At 36.8% G+C, this 15,418-nt stretch overlaps 4 protein-coding genes across 4 annotated transcripts; 2 read left to right on the top strand and 2 right to left on the bottom strand.

Annotated features, from left to right (window-relative positions):
- The first annotated feature begins 146 nt into the window (after positions 1-146).
- Positions 147-2,191, top strand: RpL27A (ribosomal protein L27A). Its single transcript, XM_066403224.1, has 5 exons — positions 147-219; positions 387-450; positions 1,454-1,551; positions 1,733-1,885; positions 1,945-2,191. Exons 1-5 carry the CDS (start codon positions 217-219, stop codon positions 2,071-2,073), a joined length of 447 nt encoding a protein of 148 aa, XP_066259321.1. The 5' UTR covers positions 147-216; the 3' UTR covers positions 2,074-2,191.
- A 311-nt stretch (positions 2,192-2,502) lies between these two features.
- LOC136417479 (uncharacterized) lies at positions 2,503-8,597 on the bottom strand. Its single transcript, XM_066403182.1, has 16 exons — positions 8,339-8,597; positions 6,397-6,563; positions 6,171-6,344; positions 5,860-6,113; positions 5,638-5,807; positions 5,407-5,563; positions 5,217-5,355; positions 4,623-4,782; positions 4,306-4,566; positions 4,110-4,250; positions 3,840-4,056; positions 3,647-3,780; positions 3,354-3,591; positions 2,973-3,251; positions 2,787-2,922; positions 2,503-2,725 (listed from the first exon to the last, which is right to left on the bottom strand). Exons 2-16 carry the CDS (start codon positions 6,496-6,498, stop codon positions 2,561-2,563), a joined length of 2,727 nt encoding a protein of 908 aa, XP_066259279.1. The 5' UTR covers positions 6,499-6,563; positions 8,339-8,597; the 3' UTR covers positions 2,503-2,560.
- Positions 8,598-9,281: 684 nt separating this feature from the next.
- On the bottom strand, positions 9,282-13,307 carry CstF64 (cleavage stimulation factor subunit 2 CstF64). The gene is made up of 10 exons (XM_066403206.1): positions 13,143-13,307; positions 12,801-13,012; positions 12,654-12,732; positions 11,323-11,638; positions 10,626-10,733; positions 10,384-10,573; positions 10,038-10,170; positions 9,735-9,823; positions 9,536-9,669; positions 9,282-9,476 (listed from the first exon to the last, which is right to left on the bottom strand). Exons 2-10 carry the CDS (start codon positions 12,850-12,852, stop codon positions 9,354-9,356), a joined length of 1,224 nt encoding a protein of 407 aa, XP_066259303.1. The 5' UTR covers positions 12,853-13,012; positions 13,143-13,307; the 3' UTR covers positions 9,282-9,353.
- Positions 13,308-13,373: 66 nt separating this feature from the next.
- ATP6AP2 (ATPase H(+)-transporting accessory protein 2) lies at positions 13,374-15,181 on the top strand. Its single transcript, XM_066403212.1, has 5 exons — positions 13,374-13,575; positions 13,634-13,998; positions 14,055-14,192; positions 14,264-14,536; positions 14,598-15,181. The coding sequence occupies exons 1-5, from the start codon at positions 13,536-13,538 to the stop codon at positions 14,784-14,786; spliced, it is 1,005 nt and encodes a 334-aa protein (XP_066259309.1). The 5' UTR covers positions 13,374-13,535; the 3' UTR covers positions 14,787-15,181.
- Positions 15,182-15,418: the final 237 nt, after the last annotated feature.

The raw sequence follows: 15,418 nt of genomic DNA, 5'->3' as shown, positions 1-15,418 counted from the left end.
GACATTGACATTTCCCTGAGGGTTTTGTTTAGCATTTCTCTGTGTCTTTCTATAGGTGCAAGTGAGATAAATCTAGTTTTGCAGCACCTGGACACGGAGAATGGATTCTTTAACGTCAATAATGACGTTATGACATATCTCAAAAACTTTCATGTTGAATTGCCGTCTCTGTCTTCATTCTGGGTTCTCTTTCTTCTGAAAACATCAGGGTGTATAATGGTAGGTTATCCGTTCCTTCCTTTAATTTTTCGGAAAAATCTTAACCATCTGTTAATAAAATATGCCATAAAGGCTCGCAAAACAACCACTGAGATTGTACGATATTATTTGTGTCTATATCCTAGCAGCAAAGCGGCTTGTACGTTAACCTTTCTTCAATTTTTCAGTCCACACACAAGAAAAAGACTAGGAAGTTGAGGGGACATGTATCCCATGGACATGGACGTATTGGTAAGTGAAATTGCAATTTTCGTTAAATATGTTTGTCTTTGATTCTTCCTGTTACATTTTCCGCTCTTAGCTGCTGTAGCAGTGATGGTTTGGCTTTCAAACTCCCAAGTTTCCATGCAGCACTTTCTTTCATATATTTTCTACTATATACAGAGCTGTGATTTATTATAGAAAATATAAAACATATTCGGAGTAAAGTAATTTTGGGTAAAATTTCTAAGACATATCATGCTTATTAAATCTATCAAATTATACTGGAAGAGTGAAGGACTTAAACTATGGGCTATACTTCTAAATTTTAAACATTTTTGGGAATAACACTTCACACCAGTAAACATTGTTGTTACAGTAAAATTGCACACTATTCTCAATTAAAACTCACTGAGAATGACATCAATAGTATGTCAACAAACGTGTTTATCCAAGCCCTTAGTAAAGGGTGAATGTTATTCTTAGTTTTCAGTGAGAATAATGTGCAATTTCTTCACATAACTACCTGTTCTTGTGTGTGAGTTGATATTACCAGAAATTAAAAAAGAAAAGAGGTTGAAATGACAAATAACATTAAAAATATTATCCAAGATGTTTAGGGCTTTAATTCTCAAATTTAATTTTAAGAAGAATTGAGTGTTTGAAGTTTTAAGTGTTACAACACTTTACTTCAGAAAATTCCTCAAATGGCCCCAATTCTTATTAAAATGTTCAGTTTTTGGTGTGCCAACCCAATTGAGGGTTAATTTAATTTCTTCTTATGTAAAAAATATTTCCAAGCTGCTCCATTTAAATTTAATATTTCTCTGTAACAAGTCATGAAAAAGGCAATTTCTGATAATGTTATAAGATTTTTTTATCACCTAAACTGAAAAGTAATGTTGTGATGATATGTATGAACGGGCGGTATGAAAATACACTGATTAATGTTCTAACTCTGAAAAATTTATAGTATTAAAATTGTTAGCAATTATTGTCAATAAGCACATATCTAATATGAATTGTTTCCCAGGTAAACATCGCAAGCATCCTGGTGGTCGTGGTAATGCCGGTGGTATGCACCATCATAGAATAAACTTTGACAAATACCATCCTGGGTATTTTGGAAAGGTAATGAATTTTACATTCTACAAATATGTTGCAATTAAATTGGCAATAATGATGATTTTTTGAACGGGCGGTATGAAATTGCTCTGTGATTCATGTTCTTTTTCTGAAGTAAACTGTCTAAATCTCAAAAGAACATTGAAAAGAGGTAGTAAGTTAAAAATAAATCTTTTTTTTGTTTTAGTTAGGTATGAGGAATTACCACGTTCGTAAGAACACCAAGTGGTCCCCATCAATTAACATTGATAAACTGTGGACCCTTGTTAGTGAGCAGACGAGATTGAAATACAAAGACCATCCGGAAGGAAAAGCGCCAGTAATTGATATTGTGAAGGCTGTAAGTTAGTGAAATATCTAGTCCTAGAATAATTTTGATGTACAAAATTGATTTTTCAGGGCTATTACAAACTCTTGGGTAAAGGGCGTCTGCCAGAGCAGCCCGTAATCGTAAAAGCGAAATTTTTCTCCAGGAAAGCTGAAGAAAAAATTAAATCTGCAGGGGGTGCTTGCGTGCTCTCAGCTTAAGTTAAATATTTTAAAATATATTTAACTTATATATATTTTTTAATAAACTTAGAAGTAGACTTTAGTCAGTCTAACTAAGACTACTTCTAAGATAAAATAAAAACTAAAGTATCAAATAGTTCAATTTTTTCATTCACTCCTGCAATCTCCATCACCTCTTTTACAGTAGCTATTTAATAATCGAAATATTTCTAACTAGAGGCTTAAAAGTTCTCAGTCTTATATTCTTGATTGTGTTTGGAAGATAATACCCTAATCTCACGGTGGCCCTAAGCCTAAGCTTTTAACGGATATAAAAGAGAAAAGTATCGATCGTAACATATCTAACATATTGCGGTGTCAACCTTAGGCTTGAATACTTTTGCACTAACTTTAGATAAATACTAACATAAAAAATTACTCATCTTTATTTTATGATCATATAAAATTATATACAAATTTTATGTCTTATAATTCTACTTTTCCTTTATAAACTTATGATATATTTTTACACAATACACAACGTGTTGTCTTTGTACACAGATATTTGGGCTTCCTGCATAATTCTAAGTCGGGGACCCAGAGGGATGCCCATCTTTTGCAGTCTTTCTTCACATAAGTAAGGCAACTCGACCATTCCAATCTTCTCATTTTCGAATAAGTTCGCGTATTTCTGAGGACAAAACATGTTATTCTTGTCTTGAATAACTTAAACGGAAAAGTATATGGCATACCTCATATCCAAGTTTTCGTAGGAATAACCGAACTAAGGGCGGCTCATCTCCGAAAAACTTGGTCAGTTTTTTCACCCTGCTAGGATTCGCTAGTGTGGGCAATTCAACATTAATGGCGGGTCTCGAGGACTGAGACCTAAAACGCCAATAAACAAAATCATCGCATATTTAATATTTTTTCATTACCGGATGTTGAGCATGTTGGTTTGAGCTCGTAGGGCCGCGACCTCCTGCCTCACCGACTCAATTTCTTGGATCACTAAATGTTGTGTCCTCATTTCGCTAGACAAATGGGCGACGCTCCTAGCGAGAGTCACCACATGAGCCTCCAATCTCTGAAACCGGCGATTTGTGGCTCGGGGTTCCCGACCTCTTCTTCTGTCTTCCGAAGACCCTCTCACATATCGTCTTTCACGCCTTACGGAACTTACCGAAGATGTTGGTAGAGAAGACATACTCCCCTGACTATGAGCATTTCATTTGGCAAAATTGTAAAAGCAACTAATATTTTAGACATGCACAAATTGGCGAATTTGCTTTCGTCATAACAGATAATATTCCACTTACCGCTTTTTATGTACCCTCGGATCAGATGGTTGATATCGTCCACCTGTTCGTTTATTAACTCCTAGAAACTTTAGAACTTCTGAGTACATATTTTCTAATCCTTCCAGCTGTTTTCTAATTGCTTTGGTGTCTGCAACGCTCAAGTTTGCGTCGGAATCGCTTTGGCCATCCAAAATTGATTCGAGGTCAAGGGATCTCGTCGTTGTCGAAGTGAAGTCGGTGCTGTCCAAACCAAAAACTGAAATAAATGATATATTTGCTGCGTGGTTCGAGTTACAGGATTTGCCCATTACTTTGTTTCCCTCTTAAAGCAATGTTGTAGTCAATTTTCTTGGAATGTTTATCCATTTTAGACTCGTACATCGAGTCTCGTGGATGGATTTTTCCTTTATATGTTTCATAATGCGCGTTCCGGTCTCTCTCAGAGCTGAAGAAAAAAATATATTAAACACACATATCTCCTTGTTCCCAAGAGTTTTCACTAACCCTTTACACTTTCCAATGGACTTTGGCGTTAATGTGGGCGATAAATTGTCTCCTCCCGACAAAGGAGGAAGAGGGGGAGTGATGGACGATATACTTCCACTGACTGTGGACATTGTAATTCCATGATTATTATTGCGCATGGACAATTCCAATAATTTCGGTTCAAGTATGTGCCTCAGCTCTTTTTCGACTATGTCCACCCACTCTGAATCATTTTCTGCAAAATGAATGAATGAAGTCTAGTAGGTATGCAAATCGGTTTGATTTTACCTTGATCGTTAGGGTCATCGTAACCCCTCGGAGAGGTTCGAGCAGTATCAGTACCATCGTCCAAAGGAGGCCTTCGTCCACTGCTATAGGCTGCACTTCCTCTACCCGAATCCAAATTTGACGAAGCACGTTCCCGATCTCCTACAAAACACTCATTTATCCAGAACTAGGAACTTTCCTATTTGATGAGAACAACCTTCGTTTTCGATTCGTCTTTTGACTTCAGGAGGAGGATGCTCTGTCGCTGCTCCTTTATTATCTCCTTGAACTTCTTTTTGATCCGCAGGCACATTTGCACAACTTCTCCTCGAGGCAATTCTGTTCACAAAACCTCCTTCATCACTCTCTTTATCCTCTTGATTTGAAATAATTTTGTTAGTTAAATTTATGTTAGCGTCAAGGATGTTCCCCAGGGATCCCCTTCTGATATTAACAGACTGCTGCATGGGTCCGCTATCTAAAGTACCAATATATTACACATTACAAACCTGGATTATTTTATTTATCTCTCACGTAAATCGGACCCATCAGTATCTAGAAGTAGATGTGGATGAGAGAGTGTGCGGCGCGCTTCTAGGTTCTTTTGCTTCAGATTGTCTCTCTCTATTTGTTGGGCACTTCGACGTTCGAACCCCGTGGAGATTCCATTATTGGAATATTCAGTCTGATGAACCTAAAAGGACATTACGGGTTAAGCTACATCAAAAGCTTGCTCTAAGAATGCCGAAAGTGCTCAAACACAGCAAACAACTCCTTGGCAAACAGACTAAAGTTCTTTGGGGAGAATTTGTTAGCAAAATTTGTTTTTATACATAGTTTTGTGTGCATGTAGTTTAACCATCTGTAAATCCGTTTTTATCTCATTTTATATAATATGTTCTTATTGTTTAATGCCTTTTAGAGGGTGAATCTGATGATGTCCTTATGGACAAAACTCGGGTAAGGCACCCTATTAAAAAACTGATAAGTATTCGTTTAACAAATCTCGTCTGAATAGAAACCCTAAGGGATAATTCGAACTTTTGAGTTGCTCCTCGAATATGAGAAAATTCTCCTACCAACAAATTAATAAACATTGCTTAATATGTAAAGATCCTCTGATGATACCTGTGATATATTTTCCACATTACTGAAACCACTAGGTTGTCTCATTTGAGCGGACGGTGAATACATAAAGGGGGTATTTCCATGGACTTGATACGTTATTTGATTATCAGGTCTATGTCTTAGGCCCTGAGCCTGAGGCCTGAAATAAGGAGAAAAATATTGTGCGAACAAATTCTAGCAATGTTCCTACCTGGCGGGTAGAAAATGGTGAAGTTGCTGTTGTTGCTGATGACTGCGTAATTGCTGTGCATAAAACTGATGCGGTTGCTGCTGCTGCTGCTGCAAGTTATGTTGTTGGATTACTTGTTGGTTAAATTGCTGCGGTTCTGCTACTGGGGATGCATAAGCTAAAACCACAACTATAACTCCTCCTTCCAGTTACAATAAATCACACATGTGACTTTAGACATATGATCCAAACCTTGACTACCATTGAGTTGAGCAACTTCAACATCTCTAGTTTTCGACTCCATGGGATTTTTAACGTTCTCGGTGATGTTGTTCAGTTCAGAGACCGCCTTTTCTGGGTCTCTGCCGCGGAATTTCCCGGAAATTATGTCTTTTAATGCGTGATAAGTCTTGGTCACACCTCTGCAAAACGTTCGTATAATATCTACCTCTTCCACGGCCACATAATACACACCTCGATCCTTTCATAGCTTTGTCGTCATGATCTCGAGGAGGTTCGTACTTTTGAGGCGTCTGATAGATTACGCTTTGGGCTGTTTTCTGCAGTACCTCGTTTTCAGGCTGAATCTCATTGGGGGGAATTGGTGGTAAGTTGTCTCGCATCAAAGAGTGATTCCCGTACATTTCCACTTCCGGGACATACGAAGCTCGATACACCATGTTACCATCTGGATGTTGCACAGTTCTTTGGTTTAATCCGACATGAGTCTTGAAAAAAAGAGAACGTTGCATGTACGTGTTTGGGGTGATCTTCTTTTCACTTACATGTTCAGAGTAAGTTTGATGTGGCTGCATATGTTCTTCATACGTCCAGGCCGTTAATCTCTTGGGTGGCGCGTCTGGTGCAATCACAGCTCCTTTAGACCGCTTTTTAATATCATTTAAAATTGGAATTTTGAAGTTTTTCTCGGTGCTGGAGAGAGTGATTTGGCGTTCAATCTAAGGAGTTTAAAGGGTTGATTAATTGATTTAACTGAAGTAACGCACTTACCGGGAACTTTGTCGAGTGGGTGTATAGCTGTGCAGAGGATGAAAAGGCTGGAACTGTAGATCCAGGTATACCAGGTTCGGCAAAGGGTGGAAGCGGGGGCATCCGATAAGACGGTGATTTAGGTACCGATACTTTTGATTGTGGTGGTTCGTGCGTGCCCCGGTACACTAAAATGAAAATAGTTGCGAGCAGAGATGAAAGAGGATAGGATGCATCCAGTAATATTGTATGAAGTTTAGAAGTCCGTTTCAGGGTTTATTTCGCGTCTTTTTTCTAGCAAATAATTGGTACCCACGCGATTAGAGTCTATAAATGTTTGCTTGCACAATTAACGATATATGGAACTAATTATACTTTGCGAAATTTTAGTTGATACCTACGCCATTTACATCTTTATCTAAGATATATTACCTAACATAAGTAACAAGCAATTTTGAATTATTCAGCGTTTGTGCATGTACAGAGTAGCGAGACTCCTTCTCCTTCATGTCGTTTTGAAGCTCAGAAAACGTTAAATTGCCAAGGAAAATGCTGAAAATATTCCAACTTTACTCAATAAAATTATCTCCCTATTAAAAAGATCATTGCCTGATTTGCGAACTTCTGATTCATCATCGGAACAAAAGTAAATTGCATTGAAAAATCAATTTTCTTCAGTCTTGATATTCAAGGTTTGCAGTTTGAAAATCGATTTTTCATGCCATTTTTATGGCTTTAACCAAACATGCATCGCCTTTCGTTTGAAAAGCTTGGGGGATAATCTGAATGTATTTGTACCCGGTAATAAAATCTCAACCAGTACTATCTGGTGAAAATAAGCTATGAAAACCATTAAAATAATTTTTCCACGACTCCTTCCGAAAGTAAACGTAACCAGCGAAAACGGTGGTCGAAAAAAATGTAACAAACACATGCGTTAGGAAATAAAAATGGTAACACACGTGTGTGCTAGGGAAAACGAGTGACAAATGGACATAGCGCAATGAACTAGTCTGACTAAAAGAATTATTATGCAATTGTATGAGTCAACTAGGCAAAATATGTCTCTACCAACAATTTAACTACATTCCACGCGTCTCCAAAATAGATAAAAGATGCTATTTGGGATATCAACAAAACGTCAAAAGCATCACTTAGTCGGCCATTATGAAAGTGATCTTGCGCAGACCTGCAACGATAAGAGTCAAATTTCCACTCCAACTCGAGTTCTAGTCGGGTAACTTTTCGAAAAATTTTTTTTTATATAGTGCATAGTCGCAATTTGAATGGTTGCTGCCCTTGCTTGTGGCTCGTGCGTTAAAAGATCATTTCTTCGCTTGTTACGTAAATAACCATTAATCTTTGAGGCAAAGGGTACTTTGTAACTCATGCGGATTTTAACGAATTGCTAAAGCTACAACTACTACTTCAAGCCTACCACCACTGAAAAGGAAGTGTTTCGTTATTTCGCCTTTAAAGATCTTTATTTATGCGCCCACAAAAACATGCAAATTGAATAAAATCAATTAAATCAGCCGAGTAACAGCAAAGTCTCTATATGGTCTTACTTACACTTAATTGCCCTATAAATTTAAATTTTAAATTACTTTTAACACAATTTTTTAAACAATTTGACTACACAACTGGAAAGTAAATTCCGCAAGAATAATTGTGTGGGAAAATTGTGCGACTTCGGTACAAATAAAAAATGCTCATTTCCGGTTGTCAGTAGTACTCCAGATTCAAGATTGTGATTTGTACACTTGAGATCGCAATAACATAGATAAGAAACGCAAGCCTTAGGTAGCAGATAGAGTTGAGAGCAATGCACTCCTCATCCGCCACCCCATTAGCATAAAAATAACACATAATCCTAGAGCTATAGTAAGTAAGCAAAAAGGTACACATGAACTTTAAACTTAAGCGCTAACTATAACGGTCTCTGTTACACAGACGGACTTACCGGTGTCAGTCAAACCTTTAAAATCCAGGATGAGTTCAGTTTGAGTCACTGGGCACCGAAACAAACAATATTTTCGTTTGTTACGCCTTAATTTTGCGACCAGTCAGAAAATATCTGAACAAAAACTGAAAACGTAATCGACTCCGGCATTCTTTTCACCGAAACAAAGGTGCACCTCATTGATTATAAGCTGCTTGAGAATAGCACCTGACGTCGTGACGTGCGTTGGTTCCACAAGAAGGTGGTACCGAGCGCAGACCGAAGAAGATCGTACTTGGTCGGCTCGACAGAAAGGAAATGGTTCGAGGAATGGTTCGAGGTGAGGGCAATTATCATGCTGAAATGGATGTATAAAGATTTCTCCGAGCGGTGAGAAAGGTATAACTTCTTCATTATCATTAATGACTTTTAAGGGGAACGAACTTTGAAGGAATAATAATTGTTATTAAAAAAGCTAGCTGAAGAGTAGCGTGTAGAGGATTTTTCATTGTTTAAGTTCGAAAAACAAAGAAAATACATGCATTGTCGTTAGCGTAAATCCAATAAAAAGCACGCTTTAAACATGTAAAAAAGACACGTCATACCGAAAAACGAAAAAATTGACTTGAGAAGTTTTGCTCTGATTTTCTTTAAACATTATTTAGGTGCAAGTTACCAGGATTTGAAAAACCGGGCTTAAACCACAGAAGTAATAAGTTATAAAAACCGAAGATGAATGGCTTATAAACAAATTATGGGTGAATGACCATTATGTACAGGGTCATCTTACGCGAATTGAGCGAGCAGAATATTTTTGTAGCGATGAAACTCAATTAAACATGTGTTAAATTAAGATGGAAACGAAAATATATAAATTAATTTCACTGAAAATATTAAAATTTAACTGGAACAGGTATAGAGCAAAAAGCTTCAAACCCCCACTCTCAAATAATCAGACAACAAAAAGAATACAAATCTCTATTCAAAACATTCACATTAGGCAGAAATACCCATATCCCTAACAATCAAAAAACGACTAGCGCCCTTGCGCACTCTTCGCAATTTGCTCTTTCAAAACCAGAATACTGTTCCGCTGTTCGGGCGGCAGCATGGCAATTTGCTCGTCTGATAACTGTAACACCTGCATTATCAATGCCGCCTGCAACAAAAATATTTAAAAGAAATTAAAACAAAGAAGTGGTTACGGTAAAAGGGTACCTTCTCTTGGTCAGAGGCTCCTGGAGGCATAGCACCATTGGCACCCATGGCACTGGCTGACGCAACCGGGGACTGAGAAGCAGTTGACGCTGCAGGTCTTGGAGGTTGAGTGGGGGCTGCAGCGACAGGTGGAGCTGTGGGATATTGGAGAAAATTTCTTGATTTTATATCTACTTTAAAGCTCTGTTTTGAAACTTACGTGCTGCTTTTTGACGTGGATCGACTCTCCCAGCTTGGCGTGGATCGTTCGGAAACGCTGCAGGTCCATTTCTAGTTTCTCTTTGGAAGCTGTGAAAAAGTTGCAAAATTAAACGTGTTTGCATCTTTACGTATGATTGAAGGACAATTTCTGAGATAAAAAAAAATCCGAATTGCCCTATTCAACTTTCGATAAGAACCTTAAGAAACTAAAGTAATTTAATGAAGAAAGTTTTTTAGGGGTTAATTTTAAAGTTGATGTCGTCGATGGAAGGCTATGCACAGATGAATTAAATCCACTTACTTTTCTCCTATCGGAGGCAATGGGTTTGATAGCTGAACTGAGGGTAGTTGCCTCATATCTTGATCTGCCATCCTGCTCAATCGGGGATCTATTGCTCCTCTGGGATCTAAAGCTCGTAAATCGATATCTTGACCTAGAGAACACAAGTAATTCAGATTGTTCGAATTTAGTTCTTAGTAATCCACAATTCGACGAAGATGTAATCAGTCGATTATTAGATCTTTCCCTATCAATTTTTGATTCTCGCAGTCTCATGAAATAAAGTTTAACTTTAACTGCTAACGATAGATAATAAATGCCGCAAGGGAATACCTAACGTGCACTGCTTGAGGACTTCCTATTTTACCTGAAAATACTGGAACCGAAGAATTCACAGGTGGCATTATTGGGGGAGGAACCGGTTGGAACTCCTGTCGAGGCGGGGCGACTGGAACGGGCGGTGCCTGATATTCTCTGTTGATCGGCACTTGCACTGGAACATTTTTATCTCCTGGCATGAGAGTCGCGGGCACTTGATTTACAGGATGCAACAAAGACTAAAATACCTGAATTAATCTTACGGCAAGGGTTGCAATGGAATTTTTTTACCGCCGCTGTATGGGGATCTATTATCTTCATCACTACTTGAGCTTGGAGCAGGGCATAGGCGAGCTGCGGATTCTGCAACAACATCTGTCTCGCTTCGGTAGGATTGTTCTTCATCCGAGAATCAAATTAAAGAGAGTAACTAATAACGCAATACGAGCTTTAACAACTATATGTTGGAACAAACAGTTATTTTTTTAAATAAATCTTCTGGACTGAGATTTTTAGTAATTTCAAGCATTTATAAAAGCTAAAGGAGATATTACATCCTATGAATTAATATTTATAATTTAAAATTTATTACTTGTTCCAATATTTAGTTGTCAGTGATTTTCGACAAAGATACTTATTTAAAATGTTACTTAAAAAGATATTTATGATTTTCAAACAAAAATGATTTAGAACTGTTTTTAAAACGTCAATAATTATATATTTCCACTTTAACAAAATAAATTTACTGAAAATTTCAATGCAGGAAATTTATTTCAAAAAATAACTGCTCGTTCTAACATATAATTAGAACGTAGAAGACACAACGTAGACAACTCTAACAAACATTAAAAAAGGTTCAGAAAACAAGGAATTTGCTAAAAAAAATCTGTCAGGCTAGATAACTTTTTCCAATTCACTGACATATTTTTTTAATTAGAATTGAGACTATAACTTTCTTGTGTGAAATATTTTCATTCTTGTTGCTTACCTGTATGGTAGCCTTCATTTGCTTCATAAGCTCAAACATCTGCTCTGGAGGTAAGGACGCTACTGCCTTACTAATGGCCTCTGGGGCTTTTTCGGCCTGAACCGGCTCCCCATAAGGGTTCTCTACAGGCGGTTGGTTAAGCAAATTTTGCATTTCCATTCTGGATTTTTCAGTACAAGCATTGTCAACACGAAGATTGCGACCCCCAATTTCATATCCATTTAAGTTCCGCATGGCACTAAGTGCAGTTTCTTGGTCGCGATATTCACAAAAGCCATAGCCTTTAGGTTTGCCAGTTTCTCGATCGAACACTAACCTATTTTAAAATGAAAATAAAATGTTAACTAACAACTTCTTTTATACGACATATTAGCGGTCTTTACACGAAACGTATTAACCGCGTTATTAGAGGCTAAGGAACAATGCATGTGATTGAACGAGCGCAAATTTGGACAAGTTAAACCAAAAATATTGACACTTCAAGTTTTGCTGGGTTATGGGGGTAAGAATGTTCTAAATACCTTGGGTTAAGATAAAGGGATTTGCCTCGAGCACTGCCATGTGGAGAACATTCAGAGGTTATCATAGAGATAATAATTGCTACAGAGAGGTGATGAGTTTTTAAGTTTTGACCATTTATTAATGATCAGGTTGGTTTTATTTTTGTGGACGCTCTGCAGAAAGTATTACATGAAACTAATAGTATACTGAAATATGGACTTTCTACTGTATTGTGGCAAAAAAGAGTACCAAAATACCTTTCCGTTTGTTAAGAACTTGCAATTTTGCAGACATCTGTAACTTTCACTTTCAACATTCAATTGCACATATCTTGTAAAGTATTAATTCTAAGACTACCAACATATTAATAAACTTGTATTAAAATTGAACATAGAATCCAAAAATGCAATATATGTATATATACAGGGTTATATTATATGTATGTGTGAGCTTGCTCTTTAACAGAAGTAACAGGTAGGGGTAATGTACTCTGTAACAGTACACCTCCAAAACATCTTAAAGTTATTTTGGCCAAATGGCAATTCTGTTAAACTTAAGAATCCCAATTTTATACAGGGTAATACATTATCAATGCCAAGTCCAAAAACTTGAGATACTGCATGGTGAATCATTGGGGCAAGCACTCCTCATCTGAAAGTTGATAGTTTAAGAAATATAATGTTGAGAAGAATTCAAATGGGGGCAAGAGTCATGTAACACTTCAAATAAAAGGTTTTTGTCCTCTTTAAGCAAAAGGGGTAAATCTATGATAAGTGTGCAGTAAATAAAATTTGTTTTAGTTAAAGAAGTAATGTAGCATGTTGACTCACTTGAATGAGAGAACTTGACCAACTTCTCCAAATATGTCTTTTAGCTTTTCCTCTGTGGCTTCGTAAGGAATGTTTCCCACTTGAAAAGAAAAGGTTTGACCCTTGATTTTAATAGTTTTAACTCAGTATTAAGGGAAAGGTACTTACCAAAGACAGATCGCATGGACTTGTCCATGATGTTTGCTTCTAGATTGTCCATTGTTTTAATTGTTTTTCTTGGCTTGTGGCAATTACAATTAATCAAGCAGGCGACTTTATTGAAAAAGGGTCCTTAACGAGATTTTTCCGCAAATTTTTCTTATTTCTCTTCGGATTTATGTATTTCCTTGAGAAGTTTAAGTGCATTTGCGGCTTCTCTTCTGAAAGAAGAAAAACAATAAACAATGATAAATAGTAATTGATTTAGTGCAAGTGACGTCACAGACTGGCAGTTAGCATGTCTGGAAGGACAACATAACCTATTAGTTAAGGTTAGTTCGAGTTAGTTACCGTGTGTTTACATGGGAATTCAAATTTCTCATCAAGGTTTATAAATTTTTGTTAAGTTTCACGGTTTACTGCATTTTTATTTGCAACGGCGTTGCGCCGCTACTATATAAGATCAAAAATCAAGTGATATTTAATATTAGTAAGATTTAAAGATCACTTCGTTGTTAAATGGTACTGTGTTTTGAACTGAAGTTAAAAGTGGAAAGAAAACGGTTGCAACAGCGTTATAACCTTCAAATAACCGGTTACTACTCTATCACAACCATGTGACTGATCTCTAGGTGGGAGGCATGTCATTTCGAGTCGTATCAGTCATATGATTTCCTTCAGCCCCAGTTAAATCGGAGGCTTGGTCAGTTCATCCTACCACAACCCCAAATTACCCCTCTAAAAATGTTGTTAGCAGCTTTCCTTGTAGGCTTAGTAAGCTCAGGTAAGTTTTCTTACAATTTTTATAGTTCATAATCGAACTAATAGTACCAACTTCTCAGTGTACGGAGCGGGAGAACTATCCATCATTCATCACCCAGGCAGTTTGGTATTCAAAGGGCACGATTCCCTTAAGGAAAGTGCCCTACCTGAAGTATATAGTGCAGCCCTAGGATTATCAACTGAGCAGTTTTCGCATTGGCAGGGTTTTTACATTGAAAACCCTTTCAATATCCCCGAGGCCATAGTGACTATTGCCATTGATGGTGTTCAGGATATAGGCCAGAATAATGGCCATCACTATCCGCTTTTGACCAATGAGGATGAGAGTGAGGTATTCAGTGCCTTGTCGAGGAAAATATCTGAGAGATATGTGAACGAGAAACCCACTTTAGTTCGGGTCGATTTTTCTAATGGTTTAGATGATGTTAGCTTTATATAAATGAGATTTATGGAATTTCTATATATTTTTCTCATCCTTAGATTCATCAGTATGAAATATTCAATGGAATAAAAAGGGGAAATCCTAAATCTGTTATTCATAAACATCTTAAGGTTGATTTGGAGGAGGACCGAAATTTCTTGAAGGATATTGCACTTCTTCATGAAATAGAAGCTAAGGTAAGAATCATTTGTGAAAACAATCTTTATTTGAATATTTATACCTGTATTTTGACATATATGAACTGTAGATTGAGGCTGGTGCTGTGAAAGAAGATTTCATACCTGATGTTTATTGGTTCAGCATCTCATCTCTTCATGCCCTCTCTGACCTGCATGGATCTAATGCCACAGAAACACAAGAAGCTAAACAACTGCTACAAGAAGCCATTGCAACACTTTCAAATGCCTTCATAAAACATTACAGTAACCATGTTCTTGTGACTGTAATCACAAGTGATGCTAGTCACACCAGGCTAAGGAGAAATGTTCTTGCTGCTACTCTCTATGATAGCAATAATAATGTAAGTATCACTGCTCGGTATTTTCCAGCTTTATACTGATTAGTATTTATTGATATTTTAGAAGTCCACATACAACCTTGCATCAACTTATTCAACTGATTATCCTGCAATTTTCAATATTATCCTGTGGTTTTGTGTGGCTATGTTCTTTTCGATATTGGCCATCTGCTATGTTACTGCTAACATGGATCCTGGCCGCGATTCAATTATTTATAGGATGACCAGCACTAGAATGAAGAAAGACAACTGAATCAACAGTAACAAGTGGTCGTTTTTATAGTTTCAGTGTGAAAAATTGATATTGATAAACATTCCATTTTCGGCAACAACCACTAATATAATCAGAAAATGATACATTTTGCTCCATACACATTTATTTACTCCCCTTCACGTTGAAGTTAACTGTTATTGCTAGCGCCGAAGACACTAAATATAGGGTGTGAGTACAACTTTCTTGTTCTTATTACTGCATAGCAGTGGATAGACTCAGTCATATAGCTGTTGTGTTAAGACAAGTTTGTTAGTATTTGTAGTCATAGTCACCAACTTGGTGAATGTAATATAGTTTGTGAATTAAAGTTTTTAGTTGTTGATAAATTATATGTTGGTGTAATTTAAGTTAATAAATTAATTACTTTTAAAGTAGATGGAGTGTTTTATTGCCATTGGTCATTCTTTTTTGCCTTATAGTTTTCTGACCATACGTTTCCTGTTTCTCCTTATTTAATTGGAGAAAGATCAGCGCTTATATTTGGTAAATAGTTGTCAGTTTTGGAAATCATAGAATATACATGTCAAGACTATTAATTTCATAAATTGGCTGATCAAAATAATAAGAAATAATAAATCAAACTTGTTTTTATTTGAATTTTAATATTTGCA

This window comes from Euwallacea similis, chromosome 28 (assembly GCF_039881205.1).
Source record: "Euwallacea similis isolate ESF13 chromosome 28, ESF131.1, whole genome shotgun sequence".
Lineage (NCBI taxonomy): Eukaryota > Metazoa > Arthropoda > Insecta > Coleoptera > Curculionidae > Euwallacea > Euwallacea similis.
The sequence above is the reverse complement of the archived record's forward strand: the minus strand, read 5'-3'. Positions and strand labels throughout refer to the sequence as shown.

Excerpts from the sequence above, each read along its gene's own strand:
- ATP6AP2 (XM_066403212.1), top strand. The coding sequence starts at position 13,536 with ATGTTGTTAGCAGCTTTCCTTGTAGGCTTAGTAAGCTCAG. Across the intron at positions 13,999-14,054 it reads TTTCTAATGGTTTAGATGAT|ATTCATCAGTATGAAATATT; the intron begins GTTAGCTTTATA and ends TCTCATCCTTAG. Across the intron at positions 14,193-14,263 it reads TTCATGAAATAGAAGCTAAG|ATTGAGGCTGGTGCTGTGAA; the intron begins GTAAGAATCATT and ends TATGAACTGTAG.
- LOC136417479 (XM_066403182.1), bottom strand. The coding sequence starts at position 6,498 with ATGCCCCCGCTTCCACCCTTTGCCGAACCTGGTATACCTGGATCTACA. Across the intron at positions 5,808-5,859 it reads AAAGCTATGAAAGGATCGAG|AGGTGTGACCAAGACTTATC; the intron begins GTGTGTATTATG and ends AACGTTTTGCAG. Across the intron at positions 5,356-5,406 it reads CACCATTTTCTACCCGCCAG|GCCTCAGGCTCAGGGCCTAA; the intron begins GTAGGAACATTG and ends TCCTTATTTCAG.
- CstF64 (XM_066403206.1), bottom strand. The coding sequence starts at position 12,852 with ATGGACAATCTAGAAGCAAACATCATGGACAAGTCCATGCGATCTGTC. Across the intron at positions 9,824-10,037 it reads TTGCCTCCGATAGGAGAAAA|CTTCCAAAGAGAAACTAGAA; the intron begins GTAAGTGGATTT and ends ACTTTTTCACAG. Across the intron at positions 9,477-9,535 it reads GAGCCTCTGACCAAGAGAAG|GCGGCATTGATAATGCAGGT; the intron begins GTACCCTTTTAC and ends TTTTTGTTGCAG.
- RpL27A (XM_066403224.1), top strand. Across the intron at positions 451-1,453 it reads CCATGGACATGGACGTATTG|GTAAACATCGCAAGCATCCT; the intron begins GTAAGTGAAATT and ends ATTGTTTCCCAG. Across the intron at positions 1,552-1,732 it reads ATCCTGGGTATTTTGGAAAG|TTAGGTATGAGGAATTACCA; the intron begins GTAATGAATTTT and ends TTTTTGTTTTAG.